This window comes from Peromyscus californicus, unplaced genomic scaffold, assembly GCF_007827085.1.
Source record: "Peromyscus californicus insignis strain IS unplaced genomic scaffold, ASM782708v3 Scaffold_20__1_contigs__length_68692818, whole genome shotgun sequence".
NCBI classification, from domain to species: Eukaryota; Metazoa; Chordata; class Mammalia; order Rodentia; family Cricetidae; genus Peromyscus; species Peromyscus californicus.
In genome coordinates, this window is record NW_026294503.1 from 6,446,040 (window position 1) to 6,462,839 (window position 16,800).

Genomic DNA, 16,800 nt, shown 5'->3' on the forward strand with positions numbered 1-16,800 from the left:
AAGGACGCTGCTTGGTGGGTGCTCGGGATTGCGCACTGTAACCGAAGAAAATGGGATCCAAAGTCAGCTTCACAGAAGAGGAAAAAACACAGGGTACCTCATCCCTTCCTCTCAGACATCATTGTGCCAACACACTTTCAGATCATCATTTCTCCCTCCGGCAAAAGTCAATCTCTGCTACCCACCTCCCTGTGTTTTCTCTGGTATGGACTTGAGGGACTGGACACAAAACAGGGGAGCAGGAAGGAAAGGAAGGAAGCTGGGGGAGGAGTTAGCTGAGAGTCTGCAACACCAGTGAACCATAGCTTCAGATGGAACCGGCACCTAAAGAGTCCCTGGTACAAAGAAGGGGCCAGTTAAATACCCTGAAAAGCATTGGCTGGTTGAAAAACGAATAATAGAAGAAACAAGTTATCTAACCTGAGGAAGAAGTAAGAAATGGATGAAACTGAGTAGAAACGTTTATGGAGAAGAGCAGGATGGATTAGCTTCATTGTCTACTTGTTAAAAATTGTGTGTGTGTGTGTGTGTGCATGTGCACACTCATGCACTGAAAATAGGTAGGGGAGAGACAGGCAAAATATTGTTGCCCCCGACTGGTAGGTTTGTAGGTAATTTTCACTTTCTTATCACCATAGTCCAGTTTCCTGCATGAAACATCTCTCTTTTTAAAAAAAAAAAAAAAAAATTATTTATTTATTACATATACAGTGTTCTGCATGCATGTATGCCTGCAGGCCAGAAGAGGGCACCAGATCTCATTGTAAATGGTTGTGAGCCACCATGTGGGTACTGGGAATTGAACTCAGGACCTCTGGATGATCAGCCAGTGCTCTTAACCTCTGAGCCATCTCTCCATCCCCGAAACATCTATTTTTTAAGTAAGTTAAATAAACATTATTTTATAAAAGGAACTGCAAGATGTGAGTCTTCTTAAGATTCATGTACTGTGCACTGAGGGCTGAAGAGGTGGCATGATCTTAAAGAGCACTTGCTGACCTTGGAGAGGACCTGCTTCAGTTCCTAGCACCCATATGGTATCTCACAACCACATGTAACTCCAGATCCAGGGAATGTGGTGCCCCCTCTGGCCTTCCAGGTCACCAGGCACATGTTTTCCATGAAGATATATCAGACAAAACATTCATATGCATAAATAAAAATAAATAATAAATCCATTTTTTCCCTGAAACAGAATTTCTCTGTGTAGCCCTGGCTGTCCTGGAACTCGCTTTGTCAATCAGCTGGTCTTGAACTCACAGAGATCTGCCTACCTCTGCCTCCTGAGCACTGGGATAAAAAGCGTGCACCACCACCATCTGGCAATAATAAATCTTAAAAAATATATTTGTAGCGATGTCTGAACTCTTACCCCTAACTTAGAAATATAATTGTATTTGGAGCAGGGCTTTTGAAAGTTAATCTGAGTGAACATTAGTCTAATGTGACTGGTTCCTTGTATAAAGGACATTTTAGGAAAGGCCCTGTGAAGACACAGAGAGGTGGCATCCATCTATAAGCACGGGAGAGAGGCCTCCAGGGAAATCAAACTATTTATTTATTTACTTATTTAGACAAGGTCTTGCTGTATAGACAAGGCCGACCTGGAACTCACCATCAGCCTGGTTTACCTGAGGTTACAGGCAGGCCGACCTGGAACTCACCATCGGCCTGGTTTACCTGAGGTTACAGGCAGGCCTCATTCATCACTCTCAGCTGGAAACCAGCCTTTTCATACCTTCCCTTGGACTGCGAGAAAACAAGGCACCACATTCTGTGCTTTGCTGTGACGTTTCTAGGAATGTTTGCATTTTAAGTGTTTAAGAGAAATATTCAAGGGGGAGAAAAAGGAAAGAGAGGGGGCAAGGAAGTGTTTGGGGCAACCTGGGAGGAGTACAGGGTGCCACCACCGTAGTCACAGTAACTCACCAGTAACGACCCATCTTAGAGGCAGCGAGCACCCGTGACGGCAGAGGAAGCTGAATTTTTATTACAGCTTAGGTCAGGACAGCCCAAAGTAACTACTCCAGAGACCTGGCGAGGACAGCCGCAGATCTGCCCTATGAAATTCTGGGAGGGGAGATGAATAGGGAGCCCCCACTGAATGGTCAGAGAGAGGGAAGGCACAGGAAAGTAAAGCTAGCACTTCACTGTCCCTTAGGACTGCGACTCAGCTCCACAGCCTGTGTGTTGCCTGCTGCTGAGTGTCCTTGTAGCGGGGAGAATTCAGACTTCACCTCCACAAGCAACTGCAGAGAGTTGCTGTGGCTACAGTCCTCAGTCCCAGGCCTCAGCTCTTCGCAGGCATCCCGCTTGACTGTGCCTGAGGGCTTTGGGAAGGAAGCTGTTTTCTTACAACCTCAGTGGCTAAGTGTAGCTAGAGTTTTCCTGCCTGGCCCACAGTCAGGACAAATCTCTCTCACCTGCCAGCCCCACAGCCACTCAGACCCGACCAAGTAAACACAGAGACTTATATTGGTTTCAAACTGTATGGCCATGGCAGGCTTCTTGCTAACTGTTCTTACGGCTTAAATTAATCCATTTCTATAAATCTATACCTTGCCACGTGGCTCGTGGCTTACCAACGTCTTCACATGCTCCTTGTCATGGCGGTGGCTGGCAGTGTCTCCCTGACTCAGCCTTCCACTTCCCAAAATTCTCCTCTCTCCTTGTCCCGCCTATACTTCCTGCCTGGCCACTGGCCAATCAGTGTTTTATTTATACAGACCGATATCCACAGCAGCTAAGGGCAGCTGTGACAGGTTGGCGACCCTCTCTGGGGACAGATGTTCCAGGCACTGTGGTCAGGACCCCTGTCCTTAGGGACTGTACAAGTTCAGAAGTCAGTCTCTCCCCCGAACCAATGCTGTGCAAGTCCAGATGTGCCTCTTCGCTCTCGTCAATAAAACATTCTGAAGTGTTTTGCTCATGGTTCCCACCCCCCTTTAATACCCGCTTTCCTTAACTATAATTTGGTTGTACAGCCACCTGCACCACCAATTTTAGAACACTTTCATTACCTGGGGGAAAAATACCATACCTATTAAGAGTCATTTTTCATCTCCTCCAATGCCAACGCCCCTGGCAACCACTAAGCTACCTTTTCGTCTCTAGAATTGCCCGTTTCTGAATATTTTATAAGGTGTAATTATAAGCTTCTGTAACAGTTACCTTCTGTAACTGGCTTTTCAGTTAGCATAATGTTTTCAAGCTTGGTTGGTGTATAGCATATATCAGTGCTTCATTGTCTGTATTACCAAATAATATGAATCCACCCACCAGCCGGTGAGATGTTTGGTCTACTTCTATTTTTTAGTTATTAGGAGTGCTGCTGCTGTGAACATTATGTGAGTTATTTGGCTGAGCCAACATACCTAACCAAGGCAATGAAGGAAGAAAGGAGGGCTTTATTTTGGCATACAGTTCCAGGATGCAGCCCATCGAGGCAAGAGGCACAGCAGCAGGAGCATGGACACACTGCATCTGCACTCAGGAAGCAGAGCGATAGATGCATGTGCTTGGCTCAGGGTCTCCTTTTTAATCCGTTTAGGATCCCAGTCTATGGAATGGTTCAACCCACATTATAGTGAGTCTTTCCGCCCTACCTAAGCTAGTCTGGACAACGCCTCACAAGACGTGATCAGAGATTTGTTTCCACAGTTGGTTCTAAACCCCACCAAATCGGCAATCAAGATTAACCTTTACAAACATTCGCGTGCAAGTTTTTGTGTGGCTGTTTCCATTTCTGTTAGGTGTGTACCTAGAAGTGGCATTGCTGGTAGACTCCATGTCTTTCTTTTTGAAAGCCTGGCCGCGGGAAAGCCGCTGGAACGCTGCCTGTCACAGTAGCAGGAGGGGCTTCCCGGCTCTCCACATCTGCCTCAATGCTAGTCGCCATCTTGTTTGTCTGATCCTGGTCTCCTGGGGCAGTGGTGACGTCTCATGGTTTCGGATCTCCTCGCCATTTGCCTGTCTTCTCTGTGTTGGTGTCTACTCAGACCCTTTGCTCATACTTCATTTGAGCCATTTGACATTTTCCATTATTGAATTGCACGAGCTCGTTCTAACAGGGATATAATTTCCCTAAGTTCCCTCCTACCCTGTGGATTACCTTTTCATTTTCATGGTCACCTATGCGTTGGATGATGTCCAATTATGGATTTCATTGTTTTTATTTGTGCTTTTGGGTCATTTCCAAGGAACTATTGCCTAACTTAATGTCATGAATATTTGTCATTTATATTTTAAAGAAATATTTAACAGTTTTCCCTTTTACTTTTAGATCTTTAGTTCCTTGTGATTTAACTTTTGTGTAGTTCTGAGGTAGAGGATTCACTCCATTCTTCTGCATGTGGATCTCTAATACATCCATTGAGAAATTATTTTTCCCCTTTGAATTATTTTGGCATCCTTGTCCAAAATCAATCATCCATGAATGCAAGGGTTATTCAATATTTTATTAGAATATCTAATAATACCAATGCAAAAGGTCACATATTATATATCATGTTCAATTTATAGTTATTCATCAGAAATAGCAGGCATCACCATCTTGTTCTAGTTCATTTTGAAAATCAGAAGACAAACTCTCAGTGAGTGGTTGAAGAGTAATAATTTAATTTATAGCTCAATTTAGACAAAATTACCATTGGGCATGTCTTCTGGATCTGAGCCTAGACAGGGCTCAGTGAGCCAGGGATCCATCTGATGTGACATCAGAGATTCTTCCCAAATAACTTAGCAATGTCTTAACTTTGATGTCTGTCATTGAGGAGAAAACACTTGTAGTCATTTCTTCGTGACTTTGGGCAGACTTTCTGGTCACCTTGACCAGGAGGAGCCAGGTGCTGGGGTTAAGGAACAACTCATCCTCTGTGCGGCTGCCAGCTACCATTTTAAACCTCTCTATTCCGCCCTCCTACCCAGCTTCATTGCTAAGATAGCCAGAAGCTTTGGCAAGAAGCCGCTGGCTATAGTTTCTCAAGCACTGGCACATCTGTTTTCCATCTTTTGGCAAAGTCAGTAATTTGGTTTGTCTCTCGGAGGGGATGGAAATTTTGTAGAGGATATTAAAAAAAAGAGGTACTCTAGGGGCACACAATTTTTAAGGAGCCAGCAAATCTATCTTACTATATTATACTGCTCTAGAATTCACTGTGAGAAAATAAAGATTTTTTTGCCCGTAACCTTCAAGACCAATGAGAGTATTAATCTGTGAGATACAGACAGGCAGGTCTGAATATAGCTACATCTATGTTCATAATACAATAAGCTTTTGAAGTCTCTAAAACCTTCTGCCTCAGAATCTAGGGGGACTCTCAGAAATCCACATTCCTGAGTCTCTACTGAATTAGAAGTCTGGGCAATGGGTGTTAGGATCTGCCTGCTGGGTCTCCTACACACCAAAATCAAGAACTGCTTGCTTGGGAGTTTTCCCAGGAGGAAGCACTTGCTTTATCCCAAGTGTCAGAAAAGCACAGATCTAATTTAATTTCCACTCCTTTAAAATCAGGGTGCCTCCCACCACCCCCAGGCTAGAGTAGGGAGAGAGTGGTAAGCAGTAGATACACAGATGGGACCCGGCGCCTAGCACAATACAGGGACCACTTCATTTATTGAGAGAGAGAGTGATGGTTCCTAGCTCACAGGACTACTGTGAGGATTAAATGGGACAATATACACAAAGGCTCTAACAATGTCTGGCACAGACAGTGTGCGTATTATTTATGGCCCAGCACCGGCTGTGTCCCCTCATGGTCCTCTCATTAGCCATGTGGGTTACGTTCTTGGCTTGTGAGTCACACAATCAGCTAAGTGCGTAGCGACTGGCCTCACTGAGCCTGATATATAAGCTGAGAAATGCTGACGGCAAGCTGAAACAAGGTCAGCCCACTGACCATTGCCAGGTGTAACCTTTCCAGGGTGGTCAAGAGGTTACCCCGAAAGGTCACCAACATACCCAGTGTTTCTGATTGTGTGGATTTAACTTGTATTTCTTCCTTCTAAAACATGCCAAAATTGGTAAATACAGAGCAGCACAAACAACATCCTTCCCTTCATTATCCAGAAGTATATCCTATGCAAGAAAACAAAACAAAACAAAACAAACAAACAAACAAAAAACCACCCCGCTGGCTACCTCTCAGCTACAGCAGGCATCTCTGCATGGTGCAGTCATATGGTGCATACATAGGACCTACTGGGCTCCGAAGGGCCCTGGCTTGGAGTCAAAGCTCACTGGTTGCCATCTTGGAATTTTGGGCCATTTTCTCTTTGCATTTGAGTCTTACCAGTGAAATTCAAGGCCCCTGAGTGCAGCACGCTGCTGTGAGCCAAGCCCCTGATGGCCATCTAGCCTAGGCTGGTGGCGGAGAATGGATGCCCTCGCTGGCTGCTCCCTCACCCCGTAACTCCTGCCGCATCTGGCTGGCTTCTCCCGCTCTTGGCAGATCCCCTCCATGCTTCTTGGGCCTTTTTCTCTTACAAATAACGTACTTTTATGCTTCATGAATTGCCCCCTTGTCCTCCTCTGGCTCTTCAGTGAGGCTGTTTATTTAAAGTCCTGTGTTTCTTGGCGTTTGTTAAGGGACACACTTGCTCAGTCCTATTGGTGGAGATGGGAAAAAATCTCAGTGTAACTTTCAAATGAGTGACCTTAGTTCTAGGAATTTATCCCAAGAGAAGCACTAAGAATAAAATTATGAATCAAATGGAGTATTATTCCAGTAACATTATTACTAGAAAGTGGAAAGGCATTATCTAGTTAGAGGGGATTGATTAAATGATGGCTTTTCCGTACAACCAGCAGACATGTAAAAAAAAAATCCCATGGCTGAATGTTTAATGGTGAGGAAAAGTTGTTATCAATGTGTTAAGTAAAAATATCAAGCCACAAATTACTTTAAAATCTCATTTTTTTAACATAAAAATCCACGTATTCTTTCAGGAAAAGACAGCTTTATGTGGTAGAATTCCGGCAGACCTTGCAGCTGCCCTGTTCTCCAGCACCTTGGGGTTGTTTATAACACCTGCCATTGCAAGCCTCTGGTGCCATCTTCTCCTTGCCTCCCCAGGTGTGCTGGAAGATGGACTGTCCTCTAATGGTGTGCTCCGATCTGCAGCCCCAGGTGGAATAGCCAACCCAGAGAAGAAGATGAACTGTGGGACACAGTGTCCCAACTCCCAGAGCCTCAGCTCAGGCCCTCTGACCCAGAAACAGAATGGCCTTTGGACCACAGAGGTAGGGTCACAGCCGCAGAATCAACTGGGGACTGGAGAACAAGGGTGGAGTTGACTTTAAATCAGGACCACCAGCCTTGGTGATGGAGATTTTTCCACCCTCCATGTAAAAAATTACTGCACACCTCGCTTAATCCTTTCCCTGTGGGCTATTGGGTTTTAGTTAACCTACAGAAGTGTGTCGTTGATATCAGCCCTCTGGAGGAAGTGTGTGCTTGCTTAGGTACAGCGTTGTCCAAGGATCTCCTGGTCAAACTTGGCATTACTTCTCACCTTCCAACCAGCTGGTCAGTGCAAGGGATCCCAAGGGTGATTCCTGTAAAGTATCATAACATCATTTCCCTGAACTCTCGCTGCTGAACAGGAGGCAGGTGGTGGGTCCCTGAACCTGGCTGTCATCCTCTGATGCTTTGCTTCCTGGAGCTATTGATCAGAGGTGTTTCTCCTGCTGTGCTTGGCTCCTCCTTGGAGAGGCTGCAGCCCTGAGCTAAAGTTCTGAGCAGGCTGGGGCTCTGTGCTGTCTCTTCTTCCTCCTCCCCAGGTCCCCCCTCCCATTTTCTCATGTTCCCCAAAGTCCACTACTTACTGTCTGCTTCAGAACGTGCTGGTCCCACCTCTCCCAGCTCTGATACCTGCCTCCTGAGGGCACAGCTTCCTTCCTAGTGATGGAATTCTTGCTTGCTTCTCATCACCAGTCGCCTTTAGAGGCTTTGCTCAGCAAACTGGTTGCAAGCTCATCTCTGAAGTTCACTAACTGAGTAGACTTGCCAGAACCAATCTCTCAGAACCTCGGGTTCCTTAAACATACAGTGGAAATGGAATAATACCCAAAGGAACAAAAGATGAGTCTGCTCTTGAAAACTGAGATAAACGCAAAACAATGGCAAGGAGGATGAGAAGAACAGCTTGGCACTCAACACAGTGACCTCATTAAGTGGAATGCTCATGCGTTTCTCCTCTGCACCGTCACCTGGATGATGGTTCTTCTCCAGGGGGCACCCTGGGGAAAGCATACAGCCTCATGCACACACCTCTTGCGGTTTTCTAGTTCAGATTCACCAGAAAAATGTGTGGGTTAAAGGTAATCCTTGCTAGGCCTTGAGAGTTTCCTCATGAGTTCCTATGAGCACCCTTAAAAGCCCTTTGAGTGCTGTTCGGATGCCAGGCACGGTTTGAGTGCCAAGAGCCCAGGAGTGGGAACGGCAGAGGGCTGTTTCCTGAGTGCCAGCGGCCATCAGCGTGAGAGCGAGAGGCAGATAATAAGATAAACAACATTGTTGCAGACTTGACTGTGTTCTGAGGGACCTGGGAAGTCACCAGTGGGGGTAGTAACTTCTCTGTTAGCACAGATGCCCCCTCCAAAGCTCAAATTCATTTCTGAAGGGTGATGGGACTTAATGAGTGGTACCCATGATGGTGAGCAACAGCATTTTGTGTTTGGAGCCTTCTCTACTTCATGTCCCATCAAACAAACCATGTCTCTTTTTCTTCAGTTCCTTCTGGTCCCTGCTTTCTGACTAGCATCAATAGGTGCTAACTGGCAAAACCGCTGCACCAACAATGATCTTTCACAAATTGGATTGGCTGTCTCAGTAGGGCGCTCTTTATATGCCACGCTTTTCCTGATTGTTTGGGGGCCACACTGACCTCACAACATTTAACAAGTCATTGGCTTGTTCTCTTCCACCCAGCTCCCCTTCTGTGTCCCACAAACAACACAAGAGGCGCCTCTGTTGCTTTCTGTCCGTTAAAGCAGTCCAGGAACTCTGGGCTGCCTCCAGACCCGTTCTCTGCACCTTGATATACCGTCTTCTTCAGGCTTAGAGCTCATCTCCTCCCCCCTTAACAGTCAAACAGACTAAAACCTCTCAAGGGCACCTCAGCAGGTCAGGGTGCTTACTGCCAAGCGTGAGTTTGATGCCAGGAACCTATGAAAGAGAGAATCAATTCCTGAAAGTTATCCTCTGATCTCCACGGGTACTCTACACACACACACACACACACACACACACACACACACACACACACACACACACACTCACACTCACACTCACACTAAAATAAAACTCTTAACTGGGGCTGGAGAGATGGCTCAGCGGTTAAGAGCACATGTTACCCTTGCAGAGGACCCAGATTTAGTTCCCAGCACCCCCATGGTGGCTCACCACTGTGGGAGGCACAGAGGTCCTTATGCTCACAGATAAACACTAGGGGAACCAGGAATATCTCTTCAAAGGGAGAGATGTATAGCTTGTTTCCTGCCCAGAAGGTTGGGAGTGGACATGGTTGATAGCTGGGGACCTTTGCACTGTCTGTGTGGCCAAGACCACACTGGATCCTCCCCCAGACCCTTCTCTTGAGTTTGTTTTTCTGGGCCAATCTACAGGACCCATCGTCATAGGGGATGTCACACGCACTTTACAAAGAGTTTCCATGTAGCCATGTTCTGCGCTTTGTTGTGCGCACGGGATTGAGTTCATTATCACCAGGAAACTTCACCAAATTGTGCTGTGCTTTAATATGCCTACAGTAAATTACTTGGAGTCAGACCCTCCAAGTGAACCAGCACTGGCTTCTGAGCTGTGTCGCACCAAACTGTCTTCCTGATTGGCTAGGGTGCTCACAGACGAAGCACCACCCACCCACCCCAAGCATGCCAACTCCCCACTCCCCCCCCCCACCCCCCCTCCAGCCATCTGTAACTCCAGCTTCAGAGATTCTGACCCCCTCTTCTGCCCTCTGCAGGGGCATACATACATAGAGGCAAAACTCGAATGCACATGAAATGAAAATAAGTAAATCTAAGCAAAGCAAAACAAACACCCCTCAGGTATTCGTCAGAGGCAGACATACCATGTGAACGCAGCTCTCAGCAGACAAAGCTCAGCATGTGGCTGGCTGCCCATGAGGCTTTCACGTCTCCAAAGCGGCACATTCTCTCCAGTGGCTTTATTGTGCTTGGCAAAGTGACTAGACGCTAAAGGAATTACCCATTGTCTGGATTACTTCTCAGCTAAGGGACTTCCTACAAAAGTATCCACCCGCAGTGTCTGGCCGACAATGGTTGGCAATGTGTGGCCCAGTGGAGGAAGCATGGGTGAAACCCCACAGAGTTCAAAGGAAAGGGTCAGCGTGGAATTTCACCCAGACAATGGTGACGTGAGGCATATCAAGGAAGAGCTTGGGAAGCGAAGGAGTCTCTCAGGAAAACAGAAGCAAGAAGCTGCCTGGAGGGAGGGAGCAGATGGAACCGCTGGGGGGAACCAGAGGAAGGCTGTTGTTGGGAGCTCTCAGCAGCCCGCGCCTGGGAAGAAGGAAGGGCTCGGTTAGAGCAGCTGAGAGATTTCTGTAGAGATTTGGCGGCAGCAAAACCAGTTCAGGTAGAAGGTGCTTGGGCCACAGCCCTCCTTCTCACTCTGTTCTTCCCTTGACATCCCAGGGTATTTTATGTTTAAGGCACCTACTAGGTGCTAATAGTTAAATGCTAGTTGAATGAGACTAGACTAGCAGCTCACTGAGATTAAAGGGGGCCTGCCCTGCCCCCCCCCCAACTCTGCTATGGCAACATCACTCTATCATGGCAGCTGTTACCTTCCTTGTGATCATCTCCCTGAGGCTCATGGGGAAAAGCAACAAGTCCTTGTGACACTTGAGGAAGCCCCGTAGGGTAAGTCAAAGCAGGTCTGATCCTGCTGCGGCAAGCTAACAGCCGGCCTCTGGTGGAGCTGCTAAGATGAAATGTTCCCTGATTAACCCCAGGTTAATGCTCTGACACTCATAGTGTTGGGTCCGGGTCTCAAGACCCCCAAGCAAGACCACCACAGAGCCGGTATCCATGCAAGCACACAGAGGTTTTTAATAACAAAGCAAGCAAGCCCGGGGCTTGGTCCTCGTGTCCAACATCCACACAGCGGGTGGAGGAGGACGCCCGAGCACTCACTTGAAGGGGTTTATGTAGGAAAGGTGTACATGCAGCTTGGGATTGGATGAGGGGGTCGGGGTGAGGTAGTTCTTTGAAGTTACTGGCTGAACTATAAGCATGAGGTTACTGATGGCTAACAGGATCCAGGGTATCTGCAGAGACATAAATTTTTACTCCCTATGTCCTGCTTTTGCTGAACCCAGGATATACACATTCAGATTTACTGTTCCAGTCCTGTTTACCCGTAAGTTCAATTTCTGGTCAGCTGAGTCCATTACTCCCCATGTCCTGTTTTACCAAGCCCAGGATATATAGATTTATTGTTCCAGCCTTATCTTCCCCTGAGTTCAACTTCTGGTCAGTTCTAAAACTGCTGGTCAACCTTTAGAGGAGGTGGGGAACGTCTCAAGATGGCTACTGATTTTTCCCTTTCAATAGAATTTGGGAACTAGAGGTTTCTTGGTACCTGCCTTCTATTAATGGAGATCTGACAGAGACCTAAGGCCTTGTGATACAGCCTACAGGGTCTGCTTTTTAATCCTCTGTGAAGGGAGGGAGGAGTAAATGAACACACCTACTATGTGCCAGACACTATATAGGGCATCGTTTTTAACCCTCATGACTCTGAAAGGTTAAGTATCCTTCTGCACCTGGGAAAATGGAGGCCCACAGGCTGAATGTCCATCCAACAGGACACAGAGCCGTGCTATGCCTATGTTGAAATTTAAACTTCTGTCTGTCGGCCTCCCAAGCCCTTTCCTTTCATTACCTGAATCACAGTGTTGGAGGAGTTAGTGTGAGCTTCATCAGAGTTCATCGGGATGTGGGACCTGGAGCCAATGTCTTTATTTTGGGTTGTCACCTGCAGGACATTGTCCTCGGCAAACCACATCAGCCCAAACGACTTCAGATGCCTTAATGTGCAAGCAAACACGGTAAGATCACAGTGTTCCGGAGGTGATATGAGGGGCAATCAATGATTTACGTCACTGAAAGCCAGTGAGAAAGTTCTGGGGCATTCAGGCAGGGCTAACAGGTTCTGTGTCTGGGGAGCTCTCTCTCTGTCTTTCTATCCCCCCTCTCTCTCCCTTTCTCTCTCTCTCTCTCTCTCTCTCTCTCTCTCTCTCTCTCTCTCTCTCTCTCTCTCTGTGTGTGTGTGTGTGTGTGTGTGTGTGTCTTTCTATCCCTCTCTCTCTCTCCCTTTCTCTCTCTCTCTCTCTCTCTCTCTCTCTCTCTCTCTCTCTCTCTCTCTCTCTGTGTGTGTGTGTGTGTGTGTGTGTGTGTGTGTCTTTCTATCCCTCTCTCTCTCTCCCTTTTTCATTCTGTTTTTGGAGACAAAATCTTATGCAGCTCAAAATGGCCTTGAATTCATTAAGCAGCTAAGGACAACCTTGAACTCCTAATCCTCCTGCGTCTACCTCCCCTGGTGTGGGATTACACGCATGTGTCACTGTACCCTTTTCCTTTTCTTTCTGAAGGTCTGTCTGCACGTGTCTGTTTTTCAAATCATGTGTTAGATGTCTACTGTGTGACAGGCCCTGAGCTAGATCCTATAGTGAACAAACTAGCCTAGGACTCTATCTTCCTGAAGGTGTGATCTGATTAAAAAGTAGAAAGACAAATGGATGGGTGCACAGCTCCAGCTGTGGTTAAAGGGTAGACAGGAAATTAAGGTTTCTGAGAGAGGGAATAATAGAGCCCTATGATGCTATATGCTTAGAACATCCCTGGAATAGTCCATGAAGAATTACTAAGCGTGATTAGCTATGGGAAGGCACTAAAGACCAGAGCATGTTATCATGGTACCCTTCTCTACACTTTACCTTTTGTTTTCTCTTTTGAAATGTAACCTCACTATGTACTCCATGCTTGCTCTGTAGCCTCGGCTGGATTTGAACTCTCAGTTACTGTCCCTTATCCTTCCAAGTGCTGATATTACAGTGTACACTACCAAACTTGGCTCATCAAAAAAATTATATATATATTTTTGAGATAGGGTCTCACTATGTAGACCAGACTGACCCCAAACTCATAGAGATCCATCTGCCTCTGCTGCCCGAGTGTTAGAATTAGAAGAATGTGCCACATATTTTATCAATCCTATTTTTTATTTTTATTTTTTTATGTTATGCTTTTTAGACAAGATCTCTAGTAGTCAAGGTTGGCCTCAAATTCTCTATGAAGCAGGAGCTGGCCTTGAATTTCTGGTCCTCTGGCTTTCACCTCCCAAGTGCTGAGATCACAAGGGTACACTATCATACCCAGCTCATGCGTAGCTTTTATAACTAAAAACGCTAATACTACAGGGGAAAAAAAACCATATCTAGCAAACCACAATTTCAGTCAGTCTTGCTTTTCTTTGTCATCTGCAAAGAACTATGAAATGCTTTGTACAGCCGGTGTTAGATCCAGGCATTGTACAGCCGGTGTGAGTTAGACACAGGCAAGCACATCTCTCTTTCCACTTGGGGTGAAGCTGAGAAGGGGCTGAGCAAATCTTGTTGCGATCTTGAGTCTCCAACCTGTCCTTACCCACCGCAGGGAATGAGCTGGATCACAGACTTCTGAACCCCAAGAGAGACAAGTCCATCTGGGTTGGAGGCTGCCAAGGAGTTATCACCGTCTATCTGGCTACCCTTGAGGATGGCAGCCAGCAAATGACTCTTAATTAAAGAGGCCGCATCAAGGGGACTCAAAGCTCTGACTCACAGGGTTCCAGACCTACAGAAATGAAAAATGAGACAAGAATAAAAAAGCTGTCGGTACGGGTGGGAAACAGGAGGTGGCCCATTAATGAGAGTTAGTGGTGACAGAGCTCACTAAACAGGGAAATCACAAGTGAAGGAAGGATTGCATTCACAGGCAGCTGTGAAAGAAAAAGGTGCCAAATACGCTTCTCTCATCATCAGACAGAAGTGTGAGATTCGTTTCTTAAAGCCAGTAATTGCAATAGAGACACTTAGTTTTCCTTGTCATTAAGGGGGGGGGGGTAGTGGGGAGGGCGGTTAGGATAAGGGTAGGAAAGGTTTGGCTGGCTGAAAACCACATCAGAGGGGGTAAATTGATTTACAAATCAATCCTAAGAGACAAAGGAGTTTAACTGTTCTGTGTATCTCTGTAGCCTTATCAAAGAAGAGAAAATTGAAAATATCTGACATTTATAGTTTCCCCTTTCCCACTCACGTGGGCTTAGAATTTGTACTGATTCCTTTCCTCACTGCTGCTACAAGACTAACTTGGGCTCCCAGTTTGAAGGGATTATTGCCGCTCACAGTTGGAGGGATACAGTTCACCGTGGTGGTGAAGGCGTGGAGGCAGAAGTGGTGCCGGGCGACTGGTCATACCACGTCCCCAGTGTGGAGCAGAGGAACAGACAGAATTAGGGCTGAGCTCTAAAGTCTCAAGTCCTTCCCCCAGGAACACCCCTCCTCCCCGGAGGCTGTCTCTCCTAAAAGTTCAAGAACATCCCCAAACAGCACCACTAGCTAGGGAACAAACCTGAGAGCCTGTGGTGGACGTTTCACATTCAAACAGAATCTAAACCTTCTACGTTGTAACAAGATTGCAGTAGTTACCAACCTTTGGATTGGTGTCTCAGCCTCCAAATATCCTTTTAAAAAAAAATTCAAGAAAGTGTCCTTTTCTGGGCTGGTGAGGTGGCTTCCGTGGGTAAAGGCACTTGTTCTCAAACCCCATCTGATTTTCCATGTCTAGAATCCAAACAGCAGAAGGAGAGGACTGTTAAGGTCTGCAAGAAGTCCCATAAAAGACCACCAGTCATGTATGCAATCAACAAGAACATTCAATAAAAAAAAATTCCAGCATGCTGGGGTCAAACCATCTGACAAAGTGGCAAATGGGGACCCCGAGAGAAGCTTGCAGGCTCCTTCTAAGCAGGATTAGGGGAATTCCAGGGAGGGGAGATTAGTCTGGGGGATGATTGGTGGGTTTGAACAAAAAGTTTGCAGGTTGTTATAGGATAGGTAGGTGGCTCCAGTGGTTAGGGACTTTCTAGCGGCAGGGTGGGGAAAACTATCTTTAGCTAGCAGAAGGCTGTGGGGCATCTGCTGATTGGTTGCCCCTGAGCTGTGGTTTTCCAAGAACTGCTTGCTCAGTTCCGGTAAACCAAAACTGAGGCCTGGTCTCTGGCAGGGCTATAGGAGCCTGTCATGGCCCTGGTCTGGCTCCCCAGCCCTCTCAAGGACCAACTTCTGCAAGCTGTCCACATGTGTGTTGTATCATGGGTACCTACCTTGACCACACACAAACAAACAAATGAATAAGTAAATAATGTAAGTCAGAGGTGGGGGAAAGTGGTCAATTCTAACTGGTTTGCTAAATTTAATGTGGTAATTATTTGAAAATGGATTTGTCTATGGCTGGGAACTTCCTGTGTTCCTTATGGGATTCAAAGCCCCACATGTCCGTTATCCAAAAACCCATCTCTTTAGAATGACTTTTGCTACTTGGTAGCTGCTGCAATAACCGTCAGTTTCAGCGGAGTAAATAAGGTAACAATTGGTGTGTTCATCATGACTCTTCAAGAGAAATTAATGACAATAGCTACCATCGGAGTGACTGGTCTGCCAGGGCCTGAGGAGGTTTCCAGACCACGAAACTCCTAATTTTAAAATGAGTCATTCAAGGGCAAAAAGAAGTTGGTCCCTATTGTAAGCAACACATGGAAGCATCTCAAACATCTGGGAAGCAGACATTGTTTCCTTGTTTCTCAGGTAAAGGACTGAGACTCAAGTTAATGCACACATCCAGCGGCATTTGGTAGCAAAGCCTGTGCCAAGGCCCAGGTTGTGAGGCCTGTGGTGTGTGTCCTGTGTGTCTGTTCTACAGACTGTGGTGTGTGTCCTGTGTGTCTGGTCTACAGACTGTGGTGTGTGTCCTGTGTGTCTGGTCTACAGACTGCGGTGTGCGTCCTGTGTGTCTGGTCTACAGACTGCAGTGTGTGTCCTGTGTGTCTGGTCTACAGACTGTGGTGTGTGTCCTGTGTGTCTGTTCTACAGACTGTGGTGTGTGTCCTGTGTGTCTGTTCTACAGACTGCGATGTGTGTCCTGTGTGTCTGGTCTATAGACTGTGGTGTGTGTCCTATGTGTCTGTTCTACAGACTGCGGTGTGTCCTGTGTATCTGTTCTACAGACTGTGGTGTGTGTCCTGTGTGTCTGGTCTACAGATGTGTGTCTGGTCTACAGACTGTGGTGTGTGTCCTATGTGTCTGTTCTACAGACTGCGGTGTGTGTCCTGTGTGTCTGGTCTACAGACTGCGGTGTGTGTCCTGTGTGTCTGGTCTACAGACTGCGGTGTGTGTCCTGTGTGTCTGTTCTACAGACTGCGGTGTGTGTCCTGTGTGTCTGTTCTACAGACTGCGGTGTGTGTCCTGTGTGTCTGGTCTACAGACTGTGGTGTGTGTCCTATGTGTCTGGTCTACAGACTGCGGTGTGTGTCCTGTGTGTCTGGTCTACAGACTGTGGTGTGTGTCCTGTGTGTCTGGTCTACAGACTGTGGTGTGTGTCCTGTGTGTCTGGTCTACAGACTGTGGTGTGTGTCCTGTGTGTCTGGTCTACAGACTGTGGTGTGTGTCCTATGTGTCTGGTCTACAGACTGTGGTGTGTGTCCTATGTGTCTG

The 16,800-nt window shown here is 46.7% G+C and overlaps 1 protein-coding gene across 3 annotated transcripts in view; it reads left to right on the plus strand.

The window, feature by feature from the left end:
* The window catches only part of Baalc (BAALC binder of MAP3K1 and KLF4), a 76,141-nt gene that overhangs the window by 55,177 nt on the left and 4,164 nt on the right, over window positions 1–16,800 (plus strand). Inside the window, exons 2-3 of one of the 3 annotated variants that reach the window (XM_052747715.1) lie at window positions 7,074–7,240; window positions 12,030–12,096. The exons of 1 other annotated variant lie outside the window; for it this stretch is intronic. In XM_052747715.1, coding sequence (XP_052603675.1) covers window positions 7,074–7,240; window positions 12,030–12,080 — 218 coding nt within the window. In that variant the 3' untranslated portion in view covers window positions 12,081–12,096. The remainder of the gene's footprint in view (window positions 1–7,073; window positions 7,241–12,029; window positions 12,097–16,800) is intronic. One more of the 3 variants, XM_052747714.1, reaches the window with a different exon arrangement.